Raw genomic sequence first — 22,786 nt, 5'->3', positions numbered from 1 at the left:
CTCAAATTATCTGCACATCTAACCACAGGGTGACACCCTCAGAATTACATGCAGTCAATGATCAATTGCAAAGTAAATAACTTTTAACACAATTTCTTAGTGCTCCCCTGAACTAGAATGACAAAATAAATCCTTATTCAAGTTCCTTATAACAGCGCAGCTTCTTTAAACCCATGAATCATGATCCAGTGATTAAGGATGTAGATAATGCAGATTCAATTCCCTGCACTACTACAGACCTCTTGTGTGAAATTAGACAAATCACTTCAATTGTCTGCCTCAGGCTTCATTTGCAAAATGGGGAGAGTGTGTTCTTGTACACATCAGATGGTTGTTGCACGAGCAAGGATACACATTCCAGCTTGTGCCCCAGAAGGGCAGCAGTTCAGACAGTTTATTTGCAGGCTCTGACACTTTCATTCAGGTTCATTGTTTGCACTAAATTAGACAGACATTCAGTAGAGAAAATGTGGTAAATGTTAAAGCTGTCTTATTAAAACTGCACCATGAAACACACATGCTTAGGGGTGAGAATCAGGTATCACAGATTGCAATAATTCTGCCTTCCCTTGGCTTCGAAAGTTTGTTTTCCTCATCTAATGAGTTTGGGTGTGTATGGTACATAAGGGTGCTGATTTTTTAGGGGTTTAGGTATTATTTTTTCCACTTCTAGGGGTGTTTGAACCCAAAGATATTTCAAAGATTCTTGTGAACTTTCCCCTCACAAACTAGAGCAGCATAATATTAATATTTCTCTCCACCAGTTTGTACATATATTAAAAAAAACCCAAAAGTTGTTGTAAACTATGAGGCCTAAATCTAGCTTTCAGAGTTTTGCTGCTCCTGGATTGAGGATCCTCTCCAGTTTGCTGTCTGTAGCTCAGTAGAACTTTTAGCAGACCATGGAGCTGTTGGAGGGGAAAGGTTTGTTCCCTCTTCATCAGCCTCTGCTTTCTGTGGCAGCAGTAAGGCAAAGGAGACAGAAACCACACATAATAATACATGTGACAGAAGAAAAAAGGATCATATAGATAAGAATAGATGGTAAAAAAAATTCTCTAGAGAAGAGGTATGCAAGGTGTGAGTCAAAAGCTCACACTTTGTGGGAAGTGGGAGGGGAAGGAGTTTGATAATAGATTGGAAAAAGGTAAAGATTGGTGGAAGGAATATGGAAGAAAAGTGGGATATTTGTGAAGAGGCAAAGCATTAATCTCTTTCTACAGAGCACAGTTTTGGAGACAGCCTTCCATTTCCATTCTCTTGTCTCCCCAAAGACAAGTTACTGACACATAAGTAATTACCTTAAACATACTGAGCACCGTGACTGTCCCTGTGAGTGCTTTTAGCCTACAGCCCAAGATAAAGCATGTTATCTTAAACCCTTAATGAAATAAACTTATGTGACTGTGCTTCACTTCATCTTGTTGATGGGCTAAGAGCAAGCCCCCACCCTGCTAGTGAGGCTCAGCTGACCTGGGGCAGCTTAGTCAGTTGGGACCATTCAGCCACAGCCTGAAGCATCCCATGGAATCCTGAGTGAGGTAAGAGGGGCACAGAGCCATGAGCAGCACAGAGTGCAGCAATCACCTTGCCAGTCCTCGGTGCCCAAATCCAGCAGGAAAAGCATCTCCTCTTCTTCATCAGGGAGCTCAGCATGGCTGCAGCTTGCCCACCCTCCCTCACCCATACCCTGGAGCAAGTGGCTGATGGATCCAGTTAACCTCCTGCACCTGCCAGACATGCACAGAGCATGAGCCAGGCCACCCTACACTGATGTTCAGACCTGGAAGTGAGAGAAAATCAGCCTCTCAAGTCTCATTCCCAGTGTGTGTGATTTGGCAGGTCTGAAGATGGAGCTAGTTTGATCCACATCCTGCCATATTTTGAAGGTATTGCCATTAACTTTAGCACCTGAATTAAGTTTTGCTATAGTAAGCCCACAGATCTGGTACAGAACGTGGGGAGGAGAGGAGGGAAGGGAAGATTAAGGTTGCAAACGATTGCCTTTTCTCAATGATGAAGACTCTTTGTGTTTCTGATGGCTATCATTTAGATGGGTAGAAACAGATTTTTAAAACCAGTTAAAAATAAAGACATCTTGTCCCTCTCTGTGACTTCCAAATTATGATTTTCACCTACTTTAAACCATATTAAAGGAGAAAGGGAGGACAACATTTTCCTCTAGAATCAGTATGAAATCCAAGCCCTGCAAGTAAATGAATATGCAGTGTGCTGTGTTATTCCTTTTCCTGTTAGCCTTTGCACAGCAATCCTAACTCTGTGATGGCTCAGCAATGTGACACTCTGACACCAGAGAAGAATTCAGCAGGAGATGTTTACTGGTAAAAGATGGTTCAAACTGCAGAGTTTACTGATAGCAGGCTGGCATTAGAGTTAATCAGAATTTACTTCTGTTGATCCTGATTCTAATCAGAGATAGTCTGGCAGACATCATGTACATACCTTGAAAAATCCCCAGCTGCACTGTCAGTGCTCCTGTGTTAAGCTGGTCTTCTAAATACCAAATGAAGCATGTCATGTTTTGTGTATGAGATTAAAACAGAGAGCCTAAATTTATTTTTATATCAGTTTCCTTTATTGAAAATCTCATATCTGAACTTTTTTAATAGATGTACAAGGCAACCGTCCTTGTTTATCTGTAAATGCATTTCTGGGAGGCTGAGCTTCAGCTGGATGACTATAAAGCAAGTCATACAAACCTGCAAATTCCGTGGGATAAAATGCCCTTGTAGCTGTTTAGTAATCACAGCGTTCACTAATGGAATCCACTGAGATGTTCTAGGTATGACCACTGCAGTGTACCTTTGATTTTAACATTCACTCTGAGAAACAGTGTGGCTGTTCCCCTGCACGTCTGAACTCACAGCAGCAGCATCCTGCCAGTTGCTTTCTGCTGTTCATCACAGACTGTAAAGTGTACTCTGCCTGCAGAATACAGGAATTGCACACAAAACCACCAGTGACACACGTTTCTGGAGGAAATTATTACACAGATGCTGGATAAGACTGTGGCTTCTGCTTTACAAGACACCACCAACCTTGCTGACTCCGAGTTTTCTCAACAGGAATACCTAGAAGATATAGACACAACTTTGGCTCTCACTCTGCAAGCTAATAAGAAAGGGATTTGTTCAATAGGTGACAGCCAATCTCCTTGAGAATCCTTATGTCACAGTGGTATAGATTTTTATTAGTGTTAGTGCTAACCTGACATAGTGTAGGTATGACTGATCTGTTCATCTACTGCTAATGCAAGAGAATGTGTTGAGATCAAAGCTTGAGGTAAGTTCCTGGTACTTCAATTTCCCTTTAGGCCAGGTGGTGTTGGGAACATGCCAAGGACACAGTCTGAGGGCCTGGCAATGAGACACTTTTTCTTACTCACAGAGTAGCAACCACTTTTTTGGACCAGACACCTTTTAAAGCTCTGGTAGTGGTGTTCCATAGCCTGTCCCTGCCATAATTCTTCATGACTCCATTGACCTTACAGGCAAAGGATTAGCATAGAAGAAAGAAGAATCATAGTAACATTTTTTCAGGAAAAGAACAAAGCCCAAGAGTCTGAGAGACCAAAATCACATTTCCTGGGACCAAGCATGATGAGGGTTTCCTGCTGCTCAGCACCCTGACAGCTCCTTAAACAAGCTTAGACTCCCACTCTTTGTGGTGCCTTATGCCTTTTCATTTTATTTATGTCATTAAAAAGCCACCCAATATAAATTAATTAGCAAAAATTAAGGTTTTGAAGCACAATTCAGATGTTAGTTATTCACTTCGCTGCATAGCCAGGTTTTATAAATATTATACTTTGTATGGGATAGGAGTCTTCTTGATATAGGCTCAACACAGCCACAAATCGAAACTGTAAGATTAAAATATTCTTTAATCATATCCTGTCTCTCTAAGACTGAGTTTCTGTAACTTCTCCATTTTCTATTCCTGATGAGAAAGGCGCAGGGGAGCCTGTTCAATAGGCAATCATACACACCTTGTTGCGTGACGTCCCTAAGTATTTTGGACCAATTTTCAATGCAAAGTTCTGGATGATGAGTTTGTAGAGGGTGTTGGAGTCTTAAAGATCCTAAAGAGTGTGGGACTTTAAGGGTCTCCAGTTCCATTCCCCAGCATCCCAGTGGAAAATCACAACCTTGATCTTTGGCATTAAAATTAGAGTGTGTTGTTTAAATTGTTACAAACACAGCCCGGCCTGCAGCCTCTGTCTTCTTTCACGGGATGTTGTCAGGGGAAGGAGGGCTTAACTTCACTTTTCCACACTTGTTTTTTTTAGTTTCTGAAGAGTCTTTTCTGTGGTAGTTCATGGAGAGAGCTCTGCTGAGGATTAACAGAGACTGTATGTAACTGTGGCTGGCTCAAATCAGACCAGGAGAGGGAAGTATCTAGCTAAATTCTGGCCCATAATTAATACATTTGAGGAAATTGTGTTCTGCTCACGAACATTCCTTGAGGAAATAAAGATTAAATTTGTTGAGTAAATTATTCACTGCAAATTATTCACTCAGCTTCACTTGCTATTCTGAGATTTCTGCAATATCTAAGTGAGTTAGATGGCACAGGGAGAGCCATGGCCATAAAATCACAGGCTGAAGGCAGGATTCCTTTCTTGTTCAAAATATGTCTTCTTTTAATTAAAATAAACAGACTAAGACACTCTGGGCTTGCTTAGCATTAGGGAAAGCAATGTAGAGCCCCGAGGTATCTTTGAGTCTCCAGTTAAACTTGGACCAGATTTGTCTGATGGACAAAGAAAAACGATCTGCTAAAACAGAGAAAGTCTCCTTTCATTTGCTTTTTGACAGGTGGCCAGTGTGCTAAACCCGTCAATCTACTTCACACCCTACTTTCTAGTTTTATCAAAGTAATCAAATATTGAAAGGACAAATTTACTCTTGTAGTTTAGTCTAGAAGTGATCTCTCCTCTCAGAAGGTAACTGGATGGAGCCCCTGAGGGAATATGATACCATGTGGGAGGGAGGCACATAAAGCACTTGAACATCCAGGACCATTCATCCCGGTCCATTCATTAAAACTGCGTAATGGTAATAATGAGCTATAAGGCATGTTGCCTTTTATAAATATAATGACAATGGAAATCATTCTCATGGGGTCATCTTAATTATTTTTAAGTGGATAGCCTTTTTACCCATAAGACTTTCCATATAAAAGAGTGACATTGCCTGGTTGTTTCAGGATAGAGGAGTCACTCCAAGCCCCATAAAATTCACCTGAAAAACTTCTATTGATTTCACTGGAATTTGGATCAAAGTCCAGCAAGGAAATGGAATAAGTTACATGCAGTCATGTCCAACAGAAAACTAAGTATAAGAATTTTTTTTTTTTAATTTTACACAGGCAGTCATTCCCCTTTGAAAAATTAGCTTTAAATACAGAGGATATAAGCACCAAGCTTATTAATTTTTAATTCAAAAGACATCCTTGTGAAATGTAATGGTTAACTAAATTAAATGAACTTAATGTTATATATGTTTGATTTTCTTCACTTTGTTACTTTTTAAAACTGGTGGGTCAACCTTCCAAGGGCAAGAACATAATCAGGTCAGCCTTCAAGCTGCTATAATTTTTCTGATATGTGAATGAGAAAAGGAAATAGATATGGGTGGGCACTATATCTCTTGAAATAGCCTCTTTCTTCCTGTTTAACAATAAATATTCTACGGAAAGGAAGCTCATATATTACACTTCAGATGAGTTCCCATTTTCTTAATCATGAAGATTTTAACAGCGGCCTGAGACAGGAAATCACAGTCTAATGATCAGCAGAGGCTGATTTAATCCTCACGTTTGGATCAGATTAAAAAGAAAACCAATATACTGCAATGTAAATCGATGTAGATAATAATCAAGTTTAATTACTATTAAACATACATACAGCTTTTGTAACAACTTATGGCCCTACTGAACTACCAAGGCGGATTAAATATCCACGGTAAAACCTCCTTCTGCTTAGAAACTTACACTGATGTTTCAGGTGGTGTTTCCAAATACAGGAAAAAAATCTCTGAGTTCACCGTTATTATTAATTAATTATTATTAATAATATCAATTATAAGGAACTCTGATGGATATGCTATTTTCAATAATAAAACCCCCACAATCAGCTTTAGTTTAAATTAGTTTTGTCCTGATTAATATGTGAAGAGAAGCATCCTGGGTTGAGATTCAAAACAAACTCCACTGCAACCCACTAGCCTAGAGAGTTTTGGGTTATATTTGACAGAATTTCAGTACCTTAACCCTTGTTCCTTCTCCTCTTCTTATCAAGCCTCTTCTTAGCCTGGAAAAGAAAATCTCATAATACTATTAGTACATAACAATTATTCCTTTATCATTCAGTCTCAGTCCATCCAGTTGCCCATCCATCAGAATCCAAGAAACCATCCAAAACTTCTCTTAAACATTTAAAGAGAAGTCCAAATAGCAAAGCAAAATGGGAATTCATCTGATGAGCATGTCTTTTCTTGCCTTGGAGTATTCATATGGTAGGGGAGGAAGAGGAGTATTTTTAAAAGAGATTTTATTTATGCCAAGATTGTCAGTAAAGGCTGCTTAGAATACACTTGCTTGGAAAAAAAAATTGAAAAAATATCAAAATTTTGAAAAAAAAAATTACCAAAGTTTTTTTCTTGACAGTTACTCCTGAACCTTCTTCTTGTAACTTACTAAGAAATATATTTCTTTTCCATTTGTAGTAATCATAAATTAAGATTTAATTGAAGCTCTGAGAGGAGCATGAAAGTTTGGGGTTTGAAACTGAGAATTTGCCTCCATCACTCAGCATAAAGTTGGGAATATTTCATAGTTTCAGGGTGTGTGACCTATGATTTACAGCAAATAAGTTATACTTAGGATGCTCAAGACTGTTGTTCGTTTCTCTAAGATAAAAAATTTCAAGCAAAATGAAGCAGGAATTCAAGTTTTTTGATAGCTCTACTTTCTTTTAGCTTTTGGGCTGTTTTTCAAGAGCTTGTAGAGGACCTCTGCCATTTCCCTCTGCCTCTTTGTTTAAAGTCTCTGTAAGACTTGCCTTTTCTCCCTGTGACTTTGTCAGCAAATCAAGGAAAATGGAGGACTGAAAAGTGCTGTTTCAGGGAGTCCAAGTTCTGTGATGAATGGCAAAAAAATTATTCCACCATGCAAAAGATGGCTTTAGATAATTCCCTTCTCTACCAAACAGCAACCTTTAATCTCATTGCTTTTATTGCATTGCTGGAAAGACAAGAGGAATGGAGGAGTTAGGGGCCAGTTACACCCACAGGGCAGCTCACATCTGATACCAATATTATCTCTTGGTTCTCTGAATATCAACACCTTCTTCACACAAACGTCCCAGAACGGGCGGAAATAAAAGTCCACTTAGTGCCGTAAGGCTGAGAGGGAAAAGTTGAGAGAGGAAAAGAGGATGATTTTCTTGAGGTTGTCCAAAGTCTTACTGAGGCCTGATGGTGACCCAGCAGCAGATAAGTTTTAAAGCATTTCTCACTTTGACGCCTGCCCTAATTTTCAGCTTATCTTCTTGGTGCACCTCTGTCTTTCTTGCCCCCGTCACTTCCTCCCCTCCCTCCTCACCCCCTCCCCAAAGGAAGAATTCAGTTTACTCCCCCATGCAACAGGGCAGCCGTGTGAAGTCACATCCTGATAGAATAAGGAACTGCATAACCAAAGTACACGTCCGGACTGCCCTCCCTTGCACTTAGTTTGGTTGCAAATTCATAGCAGTTGCACATCCAGTGGATTAACGGGAGTTAAACATGCTGAAGAGAAAACCATCTAATGTGTCTGATAAGGAGAAAAGTCAAAAGCCAAAGGTAAGAATGTCTCATTTTTGTCATCAGTTAATAATAACAAGAATTCTTAACAATTTTTAGTATGAGGGTTTCCTCTTAAATCCTAGCTTCAGGATTTCCTGATGTGCTTGCAAGTACCTCAGCACTATAATCTCAGGAATCTGTTTGTATATACTCACTTTATAATAATAAAGATTAAATTCAAGGAATCATCATTGTGAAACTGCTGTAGCTGTGCTAAAGAATTCTGGTGCTGTACCCTCTTCACCATAACCACAGGAGAAGAGGGTACTTGGCAATCAGTGTTCGTCATCTTAATTTCTCTGGGAATTATTAAAATATCAGCCTGAAAGAAATACTCTAACAAATTGATTATGTGCTACACTGGACACTTTCCACAATCTGGAATTGTAAGAAAGGAAGTGAGAGTTTTGCAAGATGCATAAGGATGTGTCCAGTGCTTGAAATTTATTTTCAGTCCCTGGACTGAGTGCAAAATGACCTCTGTGCATTGTATTGTACAAGTGTTGTAGAGTATTGTAAAGCTGCAGTGCAACGGCTACTGCTCGACCTGAGCACTTCAGTCTCCATTTCTGCCTCAATTTATCTGCACTGAAAATTTAACAAAGAGATTAGAAAAGCCTTTTAGTATCTCTCTGCTCTCAACAGCTCAGTGTCTCCCAATTTACAGATCTACCTTCTCACTGTTTGGGAATACGCCTCCCTTAGTGACTTCTGTGTCCTAAGAGATTACTGCAGACACTGTTTCAGCAAGGATGCCTTCTGGTTTTACACAGCATTGGCTTTTGTGGATTGTGCTTGCACTTTTAGACTATGACTCATTAACAGTTAAAATTAAAGGCTTTTTTCATGGATTTGAAGTGATTTTGAATCCATTTTCCCCCACATTTTAATATTTTTTTAAGCATTGCACTGGTTGGTTTGGTATGCATTTTTTTCTGCTCAACCATTATACTGTGTTTTAATGGAAGGGAAGAATTATAATTAATATCTGATTACATTATCGATTAAACAAGAAATGAGCACAAAAGACTCTGTGGATGGGCTTTGTTTCCCTGTCTGTAAAATATCTTCAAAAGCCAGTTTTGGCCACTCTCTTCTTCCAGAATAAGGCATTCCTTAACAACAGTCTGATTTTTATTTTTAAAGGCTCACTTCTGCACAGAACTGTGTAAAATTTCCCTGAGGAGAACACCTTTTCTGAATGTGCTGCTCACAGTCAGGGCAGGGGAGAAGACAGCCCCACGTTGCATAGAATAGGAATCTTGGTTTGTTGTAGCATGTTTCGAAAGTTGTCCCAGGGAAGCAACGTAAATACTCAAGTTGCTTAATGCTGAGTCGGCTAAGATGGGACACAGGACCTCACCTCTTGGACAAGTTACAGGATTTCACAAGTGACCTCTGTAGATCACATCCTGGCTGCCCCTGCTCTGTGCCAGCAACAGTTGGTACCTCCTCATGCTCACAGGGCACAGTACCATTGCCACTGGGCAGGTCTTGGGCTACCTCACCTTGCCTTTAGGCCACTTAGACATCCCAGTGTCTCCAACACAGCCACACAGGCCTGTGCGAGAGCCATAAGGCCTGTTTTTAATCTTAAATGAAGATTAGGTTTGCAGCCTTAGACCTTCAAAGAGGACACCAAAAAGACCTTTTTTGGTAGCTGAATCTTAACCATGGTGGCTACTTGTCTTTATCACAACTGTACAAATTTCTGTGCATTAATTAGAGTGTTTCACCAGTATTTTCTTTTTAACCCTTTTGGTTTTATTACTTTCTAATGTGAAGAATATTGGCATGAATTGATGCCTTTTGATAAAGACGAATGAATATCACACAAGGCTGGTGTTAAAGCCTTTGTCAAGGCAATTTGCTGTTTGTGTAGAAAACCCCTCATGGCAATGGGCAATTCAATGACCAATGCAAGAGTAATACAGGTTCAGGATCTCACTGTTCCCTGTGTGCAATGCATTTACCTTATTATTGTGGTGCTTAAGGGACTTCTGCAGATGTGTTAGATGCTGCATAGACAAAAATCTATTCTGTGTACACTATGAAAAAGTTCATCTATTCCATCAAAGAATAGTGTTGCAGGGGTTTTGTGTCATGCAGCAAGATTTCAGTAGTGCTGCAGCCTTGCTAATAACTTCTCTGAATGTCTGGTGGCTTTTGTGTACTCATGGATATGCATATAACTACTGAATGCATTTATAGAAATAAACATTCATTGTTAGGCAAAAAGACATCTAAACCTGGTGTCATCCCAGAGAAAACTGGGAGAGAAATGAGAGAGAAATGCATTCAAAAGAGATACTGGAAGGATTCTAATCCTTTATAAATGTTTATCATTGTAGCTGTACACACTAGTGTACTTTTATACTTTGTATATCATCTGAGGAGCTCAGGTAGCTGAATTATAAAGGAAAACTCCTAAAGGTTAAAAATACCCTGCTTAATGCTGAAGAAATTCAACACATTGAAGGGCTAAGCTCTCTATTTCAAGCCTATCTAATCTAACCTGTCTATCCAGGACCTTAAATGACTTTCTATCACAGCAGAACATGTGCATCTCCCAACCCTTCCTTTAGGGAGTCCTTACCTGCCCTCCTTTCATTTCCGCCAGATGAGACATGGCTTGGTTCACATGGTGTAGCTGTTCAGGGCTGAGGAATTATTTGTGGGCAGGTGAGGTCAGACAAAGTAGGTCTTGCACAAAGCCCTGAGGTCCATGGTCACGCTGATGGCTGGAGTGGCTCACTGCAGGGACAGTGTGTGGCTCCTGCATTCCTGCAGCACTGCAGAGCAGGAAAGCAAGTGGGGCAAGGATGCTTGTCCTAGATGTGTTTCAGCTATGGGTTTGTGCTGTCTGTCCCACCACCCCTCAGAAAGCTGGGGAGCAGGAGAGCAGTTGACTTGGAGGATGAAGGAAAGAGCCCTGAAATCACCTGCATTTTAGCCTCTTTGAGCCTTATGATGTTAGAGATGTCACTGCATCTGGGGAGTGGAATGAAGCAACTTAGAATAATGGTAAGAGAAAACACTCTAAGAAATTATACAGATTCTAGTCTTCTCTTGGGTACACTCTTCAGGCAGCACCATACAGATAAAATCCCATTCAAACACTTCACAGCTATTCTGCGTTCCACTTTGCACTGTTTTACACATTTGTCCAGGTGCAAATAATCTGTAAAACATCCCTGCATTGTCTTGCCCACTTCACACGATGTAATGTGCTGGGCAGAACCTACTCCTTTCTGTCTCTCTGCCATTCCTCCGGACACAGCAAACTTGAGAACTCCCTGATGATTCTTGGCTTTACTTCAACATGAAGCAAAGACGACTTTGTGCCATTTTTTCTGGCTTGACTGAAGAAAGTCTTGTGTCATTATTCTACATGACAGTTGATCTATGTTTATGCTAAAGGTTTGAGACGTTTTTGTTTCCTTATTCTGCTTCCGAATGCACTTGGTGCTTTAAACTCAGCTTACTTCTGGTGTGTAAGACAATTCAGGGTCAATGCCTCTGCATTTTGTTTAGGCAAAAATACGTCCAAGCTTCTAATTAAATCAATATTTGCTTACTTAGGTAACCATTATTTGTTTTCAGGATTATGAGAAAAGAGTGGCAAATCCAATGGGAAGAAACATTTTAATATTCAAATTTATTCCCTAGTACAATTTCATACCAGTAATTTTACTTTTTATAAGCTTAAAATGAAACCCTGACATTGCAGAAATCAATGCACATTTTTGCCATAGACTTGAGGCCAGAATTTCACCTTTTTATATACTCTTCACAGAAGGCCTGATCCTGATTCTGACTTAAATGAATAAATTAGCTGCGATCCCATCGATTTCAGTGGGATTATCTGAGTAAAGTTTATCGCTTGCCTAAGTGTTTGGAGCCTGTAATGCAGACAGATGCTATAAGCAAGTTTTTTGGCGCTGCACTTTTCTCAGACGGTGGCTCGTGCCTCACCAATGGGGAATACTTATTAAAGAAAAGAAAATAGAAAATAGGCACAGCAAACCTAAACACCAAAAATAATTCGAGACATAATTAGATCTTCTGTAGGACAAGATCTGCAGTGAAGAGATTGCTCAGTGTTAATGAATATTAACTAGGATTTATCCTTGAGTGGGGAAAGCTGAAGGTTTTAATTTTATTTCAAAGGTAAAGACTGGTGGAGTTTTGAAGTTTTATATTCTTTTCTTTCCCCCTGAAATTTCGAGTGCATAATAAATGAGCCACTGCTAATGTCACAGATGCTAATTTTCACGACCATGACTGAAGTGATGTTCGTTTCCATTTGCATTTCATTCTAACAATGATGAGAGGTGATGAGTTGATGATAAGCTGTTTTCACCGTACTGCCCGCTGTGCAAATTTATGCTTATAGGCAAAGATGACACATAGTTCTGTCATTAAAGGTCTTTACTGCATTGCCTCTTGAAGAAAGACTGTTTGTCAAAATCCATTTGAACTCTGGTAAATAAGCAGGAACAGATGACAACATCTGGGAAGTATTTTTAAGAACCTGGTTTATGGTGTAAATACCTGTGGGCCTTTATGGGGGTGGGGGAGGAGGGGAATGTTCAGAGGAAGAAATAATGATACTTGTAAAAACCATGTGTGTGTAGATGGGGATAGGAGGGATTGCAGGTGTCACTTCAGAAGGTGTTCCCTGTCTCCCCTAGGCTTCATAAAATACTGGAACAAGGTTAGAGTGAACCTTGGGTTATTTTCCTTGTGTGAGTGGGCGGTTCTACAAGCATGTTACTGCTCCTCTTACTTCTGCTATGTTTTCTTAATTTACATTATCATCATGCTTCTCAATCATCAGCTAATTATTCTTTCTTTTCAAGAGCACCTCCAGAAAGTTGTGTCTTAACATATATGTTAACATATCTCTTCCAGAATGGTCTTGAAATTTGAGGAATTTTGTTTTCTCAGGAGAAAGTAAAGATTCAGAGTGTTTGTGAGGAAATAACAGCCATCTCTCACCTGCCTCTTGGCAGGAGGTGATCAGGATGACCAGACTCTCCATTTTGATGCTCACATCAAGACACAGTCTCATTGAGGGCTCACACAACTCATGGCTAGCATTTGTTTCAAAGTAAAAATTTTATCTGTGGCTTGTTCCAGTACTGATGGATTTTGTGTGTTCCCTTGATTACAACATCTTTTACATTTTCATCAGCTTTGCACAATACTCATTTAATTTCTTGTTTCTTCCCTGTCTTGGTTTCCTTCACTAGCCAGGCTTAATTCCTTAAGAGCAGAATATTTTAAAATAAGTGAGAGCAATCTGCTGAAGGGAATATTTACACATCAGTATTCATTTTGCTTAGAGTAACAAATCCAGGTTTTTGTTTGTTTTCTTAAGCAAGTAGGGGCATTTCAAGGAGTATGCCTGAACCACCTTATCCAGCCATTTTTAGAAACCAGACTATCAGCTACAGTATTTATAACTGTGCTCTCTGATAAATAACGTAGCACAACTACCAAGGTGACATAAACCAGCATTAGTTGCCTCCTAATCCTTTAAGAGATGTTTAAGAGCAGTTGACTTACTTCAGTACTGTGTTTCTAGGAAAACCAAAATACCCCAAAGTAAACATTGGTCAGGATATCTGTCACTGCTGGGAAAAAGCAGTAACTATGTATGGGCAGGACTGGCAGAGGATGTGGCCTACATCCTTCCCGTACTTCAATATTCTTCTAGTAATCTGTGTCACAGCATAAATTCAGACAAAAGCTGTTACAAAGTCGTCCCTTGGCAGCTGTATAAGCACTTTCAGGGTGGCTACAAACACTTCAGCTGGAAGAACCAGCCCCTTGCTGTGTGGGCAGAACCTGCTGGGAATACCCACTCCTGAAAAGGGAAAAAAAGTCTTCTGGGTCTCTGTAATCACAGTATCCCTTAAGTTTTCTCTTCTGAAAGGCTGCAACAAAGACAGCAGAGTTACTCCAGTTGTTAGAAACAGTTATACTCTCTTCCACAAATTGGCAGTGTCAGTGGTTTTGCTCAACATTTGCTGCTTGGCACCAGGCTACAGATTACATATGCTCTGAATATTCAGCAAATCATATATCCTTTAAACCATCCTAATGGCTTTGTTTCATGAATCAGATAGAGGTGTGTTGTATGTCTGTTGTTATTCCACAGGAAGATGAATGACCACCTTTTTCCCAAGGGAAATCTCTTCTGTATTTGTGCTTACTCTTACCCTTGTAGCTTTTTAAAATCTTATTCCACTTACAGTTCACCCAAGAGCATGTTCTTACTACTTTTCTTCTTCTTAAACTTGAGGGTGAAATTTCAGCCTAGGGAAAAGTTTGGAAACTGCTTCAGGGAAGTTACTTCTTTGACTATAATATACACCTTACTGCCACTTTTCCTCTCCATACTTTCTTTGGTTTATTCTGTGGATACACAGAAAGCTGGATAATGACTTCACCTGTATGAAGTCTTCAGACTGCTTAATTGCCAGTCATAACATCTTCTGGCCCCTTTCTGGAAAGCTGAATGTCAAGAGCAAAGGGTCTTCTACCTCTAATCATCACCCATCACTGAACCGGACAAGTTTTCTCTGGGAAGAAGCTCCAGTGATCTGGTGTTCTGCACCATTATGTCTTCTGGGTGGAGTTTTAGTCCTTTTCCTCCCCTTCTATGTCTTCATCTCTTTTATCATCTTCTCAAGAACAACCACGTAACCTAACACTGCTGTACTTGATTTCCATGACGTGCTGAATGGTCACTTCCTTGAGAACTGTAAGAAGTGAAAGTTCCTCTACTTGTCTATGCTGACCTCATTAGAAGGTGTGGTAGGTTTGCTGTTCTTCCAGGTATGTTGAAGGACAAAGTGGGATATGAGTCCCTGAATATTTGAGTACGTGGCTTTAGGTTTTTCTGCAGTGCTCCTCGTGGCTTCTTCAGGGAGAAGATAAACACTAGAGGAGTTCTGCTCAACCAGAAAACATGGTGCAGTGTCATGTCCTCCCTCTACCATTACGTTTGAGGCAGAGATGGAGCTGTGTCACTGACAGGCTGCAGCTATAAGATAAAGAAATCAGCTTCACTTAGCGACAGCACAGCCAAAAGCAGATGTGGGAAGAGGAGACGACACAGTGGCTGAGACAGCTGAGTGAGCTCACGCGGCTTCTCTGCTGCCTCCACCTGTGCAAAGGGGATGCTTGGCTCTATCACTCTTGAACTGTTTCACTTGCCACAGTTGTGCTGTTTTTCTCTTACTCTTCTGTCTTCCTGCCTCCTTCTTCAAGATCAGATGTTAGGTTCAAAAACCGCTTCAAAAAGCTGGAAAGGGGACATCGTTCACTGATGGATGAGCAGCTCAAGAAGCTGTGGAGAGAGTGCATGAAATGACTGATGATGGTAGAGCAGGCATTCAGCTCTAGCACAAGCACATGGCAGGGCTCTTCTCATGTTGGCTATTGGCATGTTTACATTATTTTCTTCCTGTCTCTGTAACGGAGTTTATATTTGCTTGACTAATATATGCTGGTAATTGTAGTAAAATGTTCAAAAATGTATTTGTGTTTGGGATTTTAGCCAGTATCTGAAGGAATGGGAAGAGGCAACATCTTCCTACCCCTTCATGAAAGCTTAAAATCTTGTAGTTGGCACAGTCCCCTTTGCAGTGATAGGGCTGATTTCAGTCGGATTTGGAGAATGTCCTTAAATCTGGGGTTCAAAGAACACCTCAAAGCCCTCGCTGCTGTCGCTGCCTCAGTAGCAGCATCTCACTGGTGAGTGTCTCTCAGCTACGTGTGGGTTTCGTGGAGGTTGGGAGAGCAGGGAAGGCGGGAAAAGCGCAGTCTCACTTTTCTCATGTGTCAGAATGAAAACACACTTCATGCACCTGGTACATTTGTTTTTCATGAAATGAAGCTGTAGTTTTCCACTGAGCTGTGATCACAACAACTCATGCCACAGAGATAATCAAATGGAGAGAAAGGAATTGATGTGCCCTTACTGGTACCCCAGTGAGCTATTGATTGTATTAATTCCTTTTCTGGAGTGACCTGAACAGAATCAGGATGATATCTTCGTATTCCTAGATTTTTTTTTCCCTAGGATTGCAATTATAGGGCTTACACTACAAAGCAAACATGGAATTTAATACATTATAACTTGTAAACTAAGAAGGATTTTCAGGCAGTCCCAATTCCTGAGGAAACCCTGAGCTGGCAACCTTCCTTCAGCTTCCATACAAAACCAAAAGCTTGCTGAACTTATTTCATGAGTTCAAAATTACAAGGAGCATATTTAGGATTCCCAGGCATAAATTGTGCGAGCATGTGCAGTTTTCGAAGCCTGAGAAGCTGCAATGAAGTGCCACATGTGCTTTCTTCAACTGGACAATAAGGATAATGTTGGCCTGTGGATGACAATAAGGCAACGTTGGAACACAGCTGTTTGACAAGGGAGGACATGAGAAAGATAAAAAATGGTGACCCTGATCTACATTTCAAAGGAGCCAAAAGTTAACCCACTCTAATGAGCATAGTATTTTCTTTGTTGGTTTTTTTTGCTTTGTTTTCCAAGATAAAAATAATTTAAATAAATGGACATATAGATCTGATGAAGCACTCAAATTCACAGTGACTGATGATAGATACTGCAGTGAATTTTGCTTCTCTACTGTAGTGCATCTCCATTAAGGCAATTTCAGCTAATCTCACTATGGATTCATTAATCAAGTGTAGTCAGGATGTCTGAAGGGAGATAATGAGGGGGAAAAATGGCCTATTGTTTGGATCTTATTCCTCAACTAGTTATTTTGTTTATCATGCTCCATAGTACTTGTACCCCGATAAATAAGTTCCAGTTGCAATTAGTTATCATAACAGATGACTAGGACATCCTTACTTGCAAATTCAAAATCATTCCATAAATAGATCAATTAGCTTTGTGTTCTCTTTACATCACATGCCTATACAGATTTCCAGCCTGCACTATCAGTTAGCAGTGAAATGGAAACGAGGTGGACCGGTGCATTTTAAAATTTCCTCCCTTTATCCAAAGATGCAAGCATCCATGGAGATAAAGTCCCTAATCCTACATCTTTTTCTCTAAGCACTAACATCCTGCAGTATCAGCAGTCCTTAGCGTCTTCCAAAATTTCTCCTCTAAAATGCCCAAGAAAAGATTTGGTCATTTTTTACTTACTTTTTACTCATTTAGGATTACATACTGTATATCTGCCCCACATAAAGCTGTCACTACATTACTTAAAAAAAAAAAAAATGTTGAGGTTCTAAGAGCCCAGTGGGTTTGGAGGCTGCTGAAGATGGGAATGTTTATAAGCTCTGTGATATTAACTGCAGCACTCAACCTCAGGTGACATAAAGCATGCAAAAAAGAACTTTCTGTCAGTTTTATTATTTCTAAAAAGGTTCCCCTTGAAAGAGAAGAGTGACCTTGCTCTGCTGAGCTGACATATGCCACTGAATTAATGGCTAGGCTTTGCTGTAGGGAAGCTTGCAGAAACATTACAACTCCAATGGCTGAGTTTTCTGAGAACATTAATCAGGGGAACCAAGATGATGTATCAAACACTCATTTAAAAGTAATAAAAACTAACTCTCTTTCTGCCCCCCTCCCCCAAGTTTCTTTGAATTAGCTTATTGTTGGTCATTATGTGTTATCAAGGGTAAGACTGCAGTAGGGCAGTAAAACTCGTGTAAGGGCTTTCTGAAGTTTGCTTGCTCTTCAGAAAAAAAAAACAAACAAGCTTTTGGGACGGTCAGACTTGACTGTGACTTAGAGGTTATTTTTTCAATCTTGTTTTCACCTGGAAGGTCATTCGAAGGAGCACCTTCCAGTGAACAGCCACATTCCCACCTCCTCTGCCGGAGCACGCTGGTTGCCCCACTGTGGGTGTGCTGGACAGGCATGGGGTTAAAATGGAGCCCTTGGGGCTGAATTCTTCTCAGCTCCTCTTTGGGCATATGTATTTTTGTCTTCACTTAAAACAAACATGCTTGTGAGTAATTTCTCTTACACAGGAGATCCAGCCAAACCCTGCAAGGTCAGGACCTAGATAACACACGGCATTATTAAAATCATGCTATATAAGTAAGCAGGGAAAGGACTTTAATTGAAGCTGCTAGGTGATATGGTTTTAAAATGTGAGAATTCGTCTGTGAATTCAGCTGTTTGGAAGAGGAGGAAGTTTCAGGAGAGGAAAGAAGTTGGTATTTAAGAGATTAAAGATCAAAGCCTGCAATGCTTACGTAGTGTTTAACCAGCCTTTACTCAGGCAGAGCTCCCCTCTACTGCAGAGACGGTTTTGTGGAGGGTGGATTTCAAGGCTCATCCCTCGGTGTGTCGGCCCATGTGTAAATGAAGGGTAAAAAAAGGATAGCAGGGAGGTGCAAGTGCACATCATGCCAAATCCTTAACTGTCATTTTCATAGCTCCTCTGAGTTTGTCACACATCCTTAACCTTCTTTTAAAGTCATTTTCTTTTCATGGTTTTGTGTGCCACTGAAAGTCACTTTTAATTAAATGTCATATAAATAATAAAGTCTTAATTACATAATTACTGCAAATACCTGTGTGCACACTCCCAGAATTGGACAGACTGCCAGAAGAGCACTTGGAGTGACTTTTCTCACTGGGAACTGAGAGTGCTCTGCAGCAACTGGGCAGGAACGACAGTGCTCAAAATTCAGGGTCAATGTGCATTTAAAGAAAGTGGAGTCAGATCCCTTCCCCCCCTCGCACATTTTGCAACACTCACTTGCACAAAACTTTCCGAGTGTTAAGACTGGCGTTTCCTAAATTGCTTCCTTATTTAGTCCCTCACAAAGTTGTTTAATCAACACAGCCCATTTTTTGCCAGACGAAATTGCCTCATTGCTCAGATGTCCTACCTGGCTGCCCCCTTCCAGAGGAATACTTACAGACCTTGCAAAAGATCCCACCCTCGTTTAGCTGCAGGAGCAGCAGCTCTGCCCTTGCTCTCAGCTGCCCCAGCACCTGCCCAGTGCAAGGTGCCCCTGGCAAGCATGACTGGGTTATTGGGAACTACGTGCCTTGTGTCAGTAGGTACCGAGGCTGGTACCAGATAGAGGAACTGATAAAACAGCTGCTTAGTGTTTACTTTGGAGAGCGTGGTTTGTTCACCTGGAGGAGTGTTAGGTATGATTAACTCATTTTTTAATTCAGCTTTTCTTTTCCAGTCCTTTTGCACTGTTAAAATTAGGGTGTTCATGGCAGCAGTTCTGTTCAAAGTCCACTTTGCTCCCCTCTTTCCCCACCTCCATGCAGCTACTGAACACCAGGCCACAATAACAACCAGTCTTTTATAGAGTCGTTTTTAAGCCAGTTAAAAATGCCATTTCAGTAGATTGATCTATTTGAGTTAGCAGGAACAAGCTGTATCTTTTTTATTGCTTTTGACTGGTGAAGTGCAAGGTTTAGGCCGTGTTTCATGTGGGCTATAAAGTTATATTAATGTGTTGGTTAGTGGTCAGAAGTTCTATATGTGTAACTAATGTGTAAATAGGAAAAATTCCCTGTAGTAGAGAGGTCACGATGTCTTCTCTTTCATTGCTTCCTTTACCCTTCAGAGAGCTGCTTAATCTTTTATGCAAATTCTCATTCTTCATACAGAAGTGAGGATTTTTTTGGTGGTGTTTGGTTTGAGGGTTTTTCTTTTCCACAGAACATCCCAAAAGCTATAAATTGCTATCTTGCCATCTGGGAAAGTAGGAGACAATTCTTTTGATTATCTATGCAAGAAGATAAGATAGCAGAGTGGAAATACTCATCCCTACTTGGTAACTCTTTCATTCTCAGAGTGGTCTCCTCCTTCTGAAGGGAGTAGAACCATCAGAGAATAGAAGAAATGAATCAAATCCTGATCTCCACTTATCTCCATCAATCAGAGCAGCAAGAACAGGCTGTTCTTTTGAGAGCTGCTGTGGCTGCTTTCAAAAAACAGGGAAGAAGACAAGTGTCTGTGGCAGTCAAGGAAATTGAGCAATATGCTGAGTTCCCTTTTTATTACTTCCAGTGACCACGTTTGCCCCTATACAGCTTACATGGTCTGGGTAGTCTAAGGATGAATGGAAGCTAAAAATTAAAATGCATGGAGGAATTTGAAGAGATTTACTTGTGTGAGAGGGTCAGTACAAAACCTTTGCAACATGCAGGACTTGAAAGATATTTTGAATAGGACTTGAAGCAAAATATAATGGGCCGGAATTTCTGACAGCAGGGAACCAGATTGCTGAGCAGTGTGAATTGTCCAAAGAAAAATAGGGGATGAATATCTCCCATAATGATTATTTAGCAGGATAACTGCAGTCAGTTTTGGCTCAAGGGTTGTCTTTAGACACAGGGAAGCTCTAACTAATTTTTCACGGACAAGAACTTACTTCTCCTATGATATGTCCTACAAGGGAAGGATGTTTTGTAACAGAAAGACATGGATTGCAGAACCTGTTGTTGTTGTCTTACTATTTGCATACATAGCATATTATTTTCTAGGGAAAATTATAGGCTATTTACCAACAAACCAGACAATCAACTGCAGACTGTCCAAATTAAAATAAACAACAATTACATAGCACTTATCCCTTTAAAAGGATTATTTAAAGTTCCTAAATTTCAGGGAATAAATGATATAGGAGAAAATGGAAGAAGGTTTTCAAATACTTAAATGTATCTTTGATATTTTCTATTATGTTAGTTTGGAATACTGAACGGGAAGAGATGGAAGTCAATGCATTGATTTATAGAAATTATTTGATCAGTCCCTGTCTGAGAAAACACAGTTGTTTCTCTCTCTGCCCATGCCTCCATTAGATTTTACTGAGCAAATTCGTATTTGCTTAACATATCCCTGAGTAGCTCTTGCATGAATTGAGCCAGAAAAACCACCTAACTTTATAGGATGCTGAATCCTGTTATCAAAAGTCAACAGTGAATTTTCCTATAGTAGCTTTGCATTTACTTTAAAAGCTTCCCTTCACCTGGAAATAAGGCCTGTCCATATCTTCACAAAGTAGGTGTTCCCTGACACTAATGCAGTGACTGACACTATGGGAAGTAATAGTCCCATTCCCTTTGCAGCCAGGAGCTCCTAAATCTGCTTTTCGTTATCAGTATAATGGGGTTGGATACATTTTTAAAAGGTGGTGCCTATTGATTACTTAATGGAAAAAGTTAGTAGAGAACTGCTGAAGCAGCCCTATTCAGTGCTCTCCAGTGCAGCAAGACCATTATCTAGAACAGTGGAAATCATCCTGTAACCCTTATTAATATTTAATACGCATGAAGCAACATTGAAGTACACTACAAAATAGCCCAAGGCTCCTGCTCATGTAGGATATAAGGTTGTTTCGAGGGTCAAAAAAGAATAACTGATTTCCCTGTGCTCAAGCTGTTTATAGGCAAGACCAACACTAAACAATGTTTTCCCTCTTGTTCCTTTTAAACGATTTCCAGCACATATGCACTTTAATATACACTTATTCCTACTAGACATATTGAAGTGATGGAATGCAACAGAAAGGTCAGTGTATGTTTAGGGATTGCTGAGACAATCTTATACTTTCCAAATATTGCTGTGAATCCCTGGCTCCCTTCTTCTCCCTCATGCTCTGTGCTGCAGGGCACATTTGGCTGGGTTGACAAGCTAGTGAAAAGTGTTAATCCTGTCTAATAGAACCATAATCCTCAGGGTTGTGTTTTTATATCATACTATTGAGCTAACCCCTTGTCACAGGATGCTCTTCATCTACTTAATAGCAAAGTTCTTGATGGGAATTTTAGATAAAATTAAGTGTACAATTCAGATTGTAATTTTCAATTTCACAATGTAAAAACAAACCAATAAACCACAATATTTAGCCAACAGAGATTTTACAAACAATTAAGAGGAAAGCTGTGTGATTTTTGTCTTTTTTTTTTCCTCTTCCCTCAGTGAATAGTAAATGTCACTCTAGTTATCCAAAAATATTCACAAATCTGGGTCAGTTTCTTCAAATGACCTTTGGCTGGAAATATTTTTCAGGTTAGATATGCCCAGAAATATAGGAGGGAAAAAAAAAAGAAAAAGAAAAAGGATGTTATTTTTCTTTTAAGCTACACTGCTTAGAATAGAGAGCAAAAATATGGGTACACTTTCCTCTTTCATCTGACTGTCCTCAGGCCTCTCCCACTGCTATGTCCACATTCATTTTTTGGGAGAGGTGGCAGAGTTGCTTAATAAATAAGTTTGGGAAAACAGGGAAATATATCAAAGAGGAATTTCTCCTTAACTTCTCTGGAAGCAGGTCCATTAAGTGTGCCTGCAGTGTGAAGGCAGGCAAAGGGACTGGCTCCCAAAACAGTCCTTTGCTCCTCTTTTGTTGCCCAAAGGATGGTCTACCTCTGTTCCTTCTGAGGCTGCCTCATGACAATTCTTGCCTGGTGGAGAAGATTGGAAAGCTGGGAGCTCACAAGCCTTTTGAGGCTTGTGAAATTCCTGGATGGACAGCAAAAGGAGGGAGCTGGAGATGCCAGGTGAAGAGTGCACAGTGGGTGCTTTAGAAACCTGGGGGAGATGAAAAGATGACTCATGTGGCTGGGGGTGGGGGAAGAAATCAATGGAACAAGGAACTAGTTTTGCTGAAATCACATAGGCAAGGTAAAAGGATGAATAAGTACAGGGAAAGCTGTAGCCCAGATAGCCTGAAATTACTTATTAAATTAGACAGAATGTATTTATTTTGTGGTTTGCTATTTTAGTTCAGTGCTTTTTTCCTCCAGAGGGGATTTTGAATACTCAAAAATAGTCTGAGATTATATTGCCTCATATATAATAGTGAACCCTGCTCAAGAACTCTCATACTGCATTAAAGACTTTCATTTAGGATAGAAGAGGGAAATACTTAAAAAACCC

At 40.1% G+C, this 22,786-nt stretch overlaps 1 protein-coding gene across 4 annotated transcripts in view; it reads left to right on the top strand.

Moving 5' to 3' along the window:
- Window positions 1-22,786, top strand: part of SAMSN1 (SAM domain, SH3 domain and nuclear localization signals 1) — an 82,188-nt gene that overhangs the window by 40,644 nt on the left and 18,758 nt on the right. The window contains exon 1 of one of the 4 annotated variants that reach the window (XM_048294030.1): window positions 7,193-7,865. The exons of the other annotated variants lie outside the window; for them this stretch is intronic. Within the exon in view, the coding sequence (XP_048149987.1) occupies window positions 7,809-7,865 (57 nt within the window). The 5' untranslated portion in view covers window positions 7,193-7,808. Of the gene's footprint in view, window positions 1-7,192; window positions 7,866-22,786 lie in introns of those variants that run through there. 4 annotated transcript variants of the gene reach the window in all.

The sequence above is a fragment of the Corvus hawaiiensis genome, chromosome 2 (genome assembly GCF_020740725.1).
Source record: "Corvus hawaiiensis isolate bCorHaw1 chromosome 2, bCorHaw1.pri.cur, whole genome shotgun sequence".
Lineage (NCBI taxonomy): Eukaryota > Metazoa > Chordata > Aves > Passeriformes > Corvidae > Corvus > Corvus hawaiiensis.
Note: the sequence above shows the minus strand (reverse complement) of the source record. Positions and strands in the feature narration are given on the sequence as shown.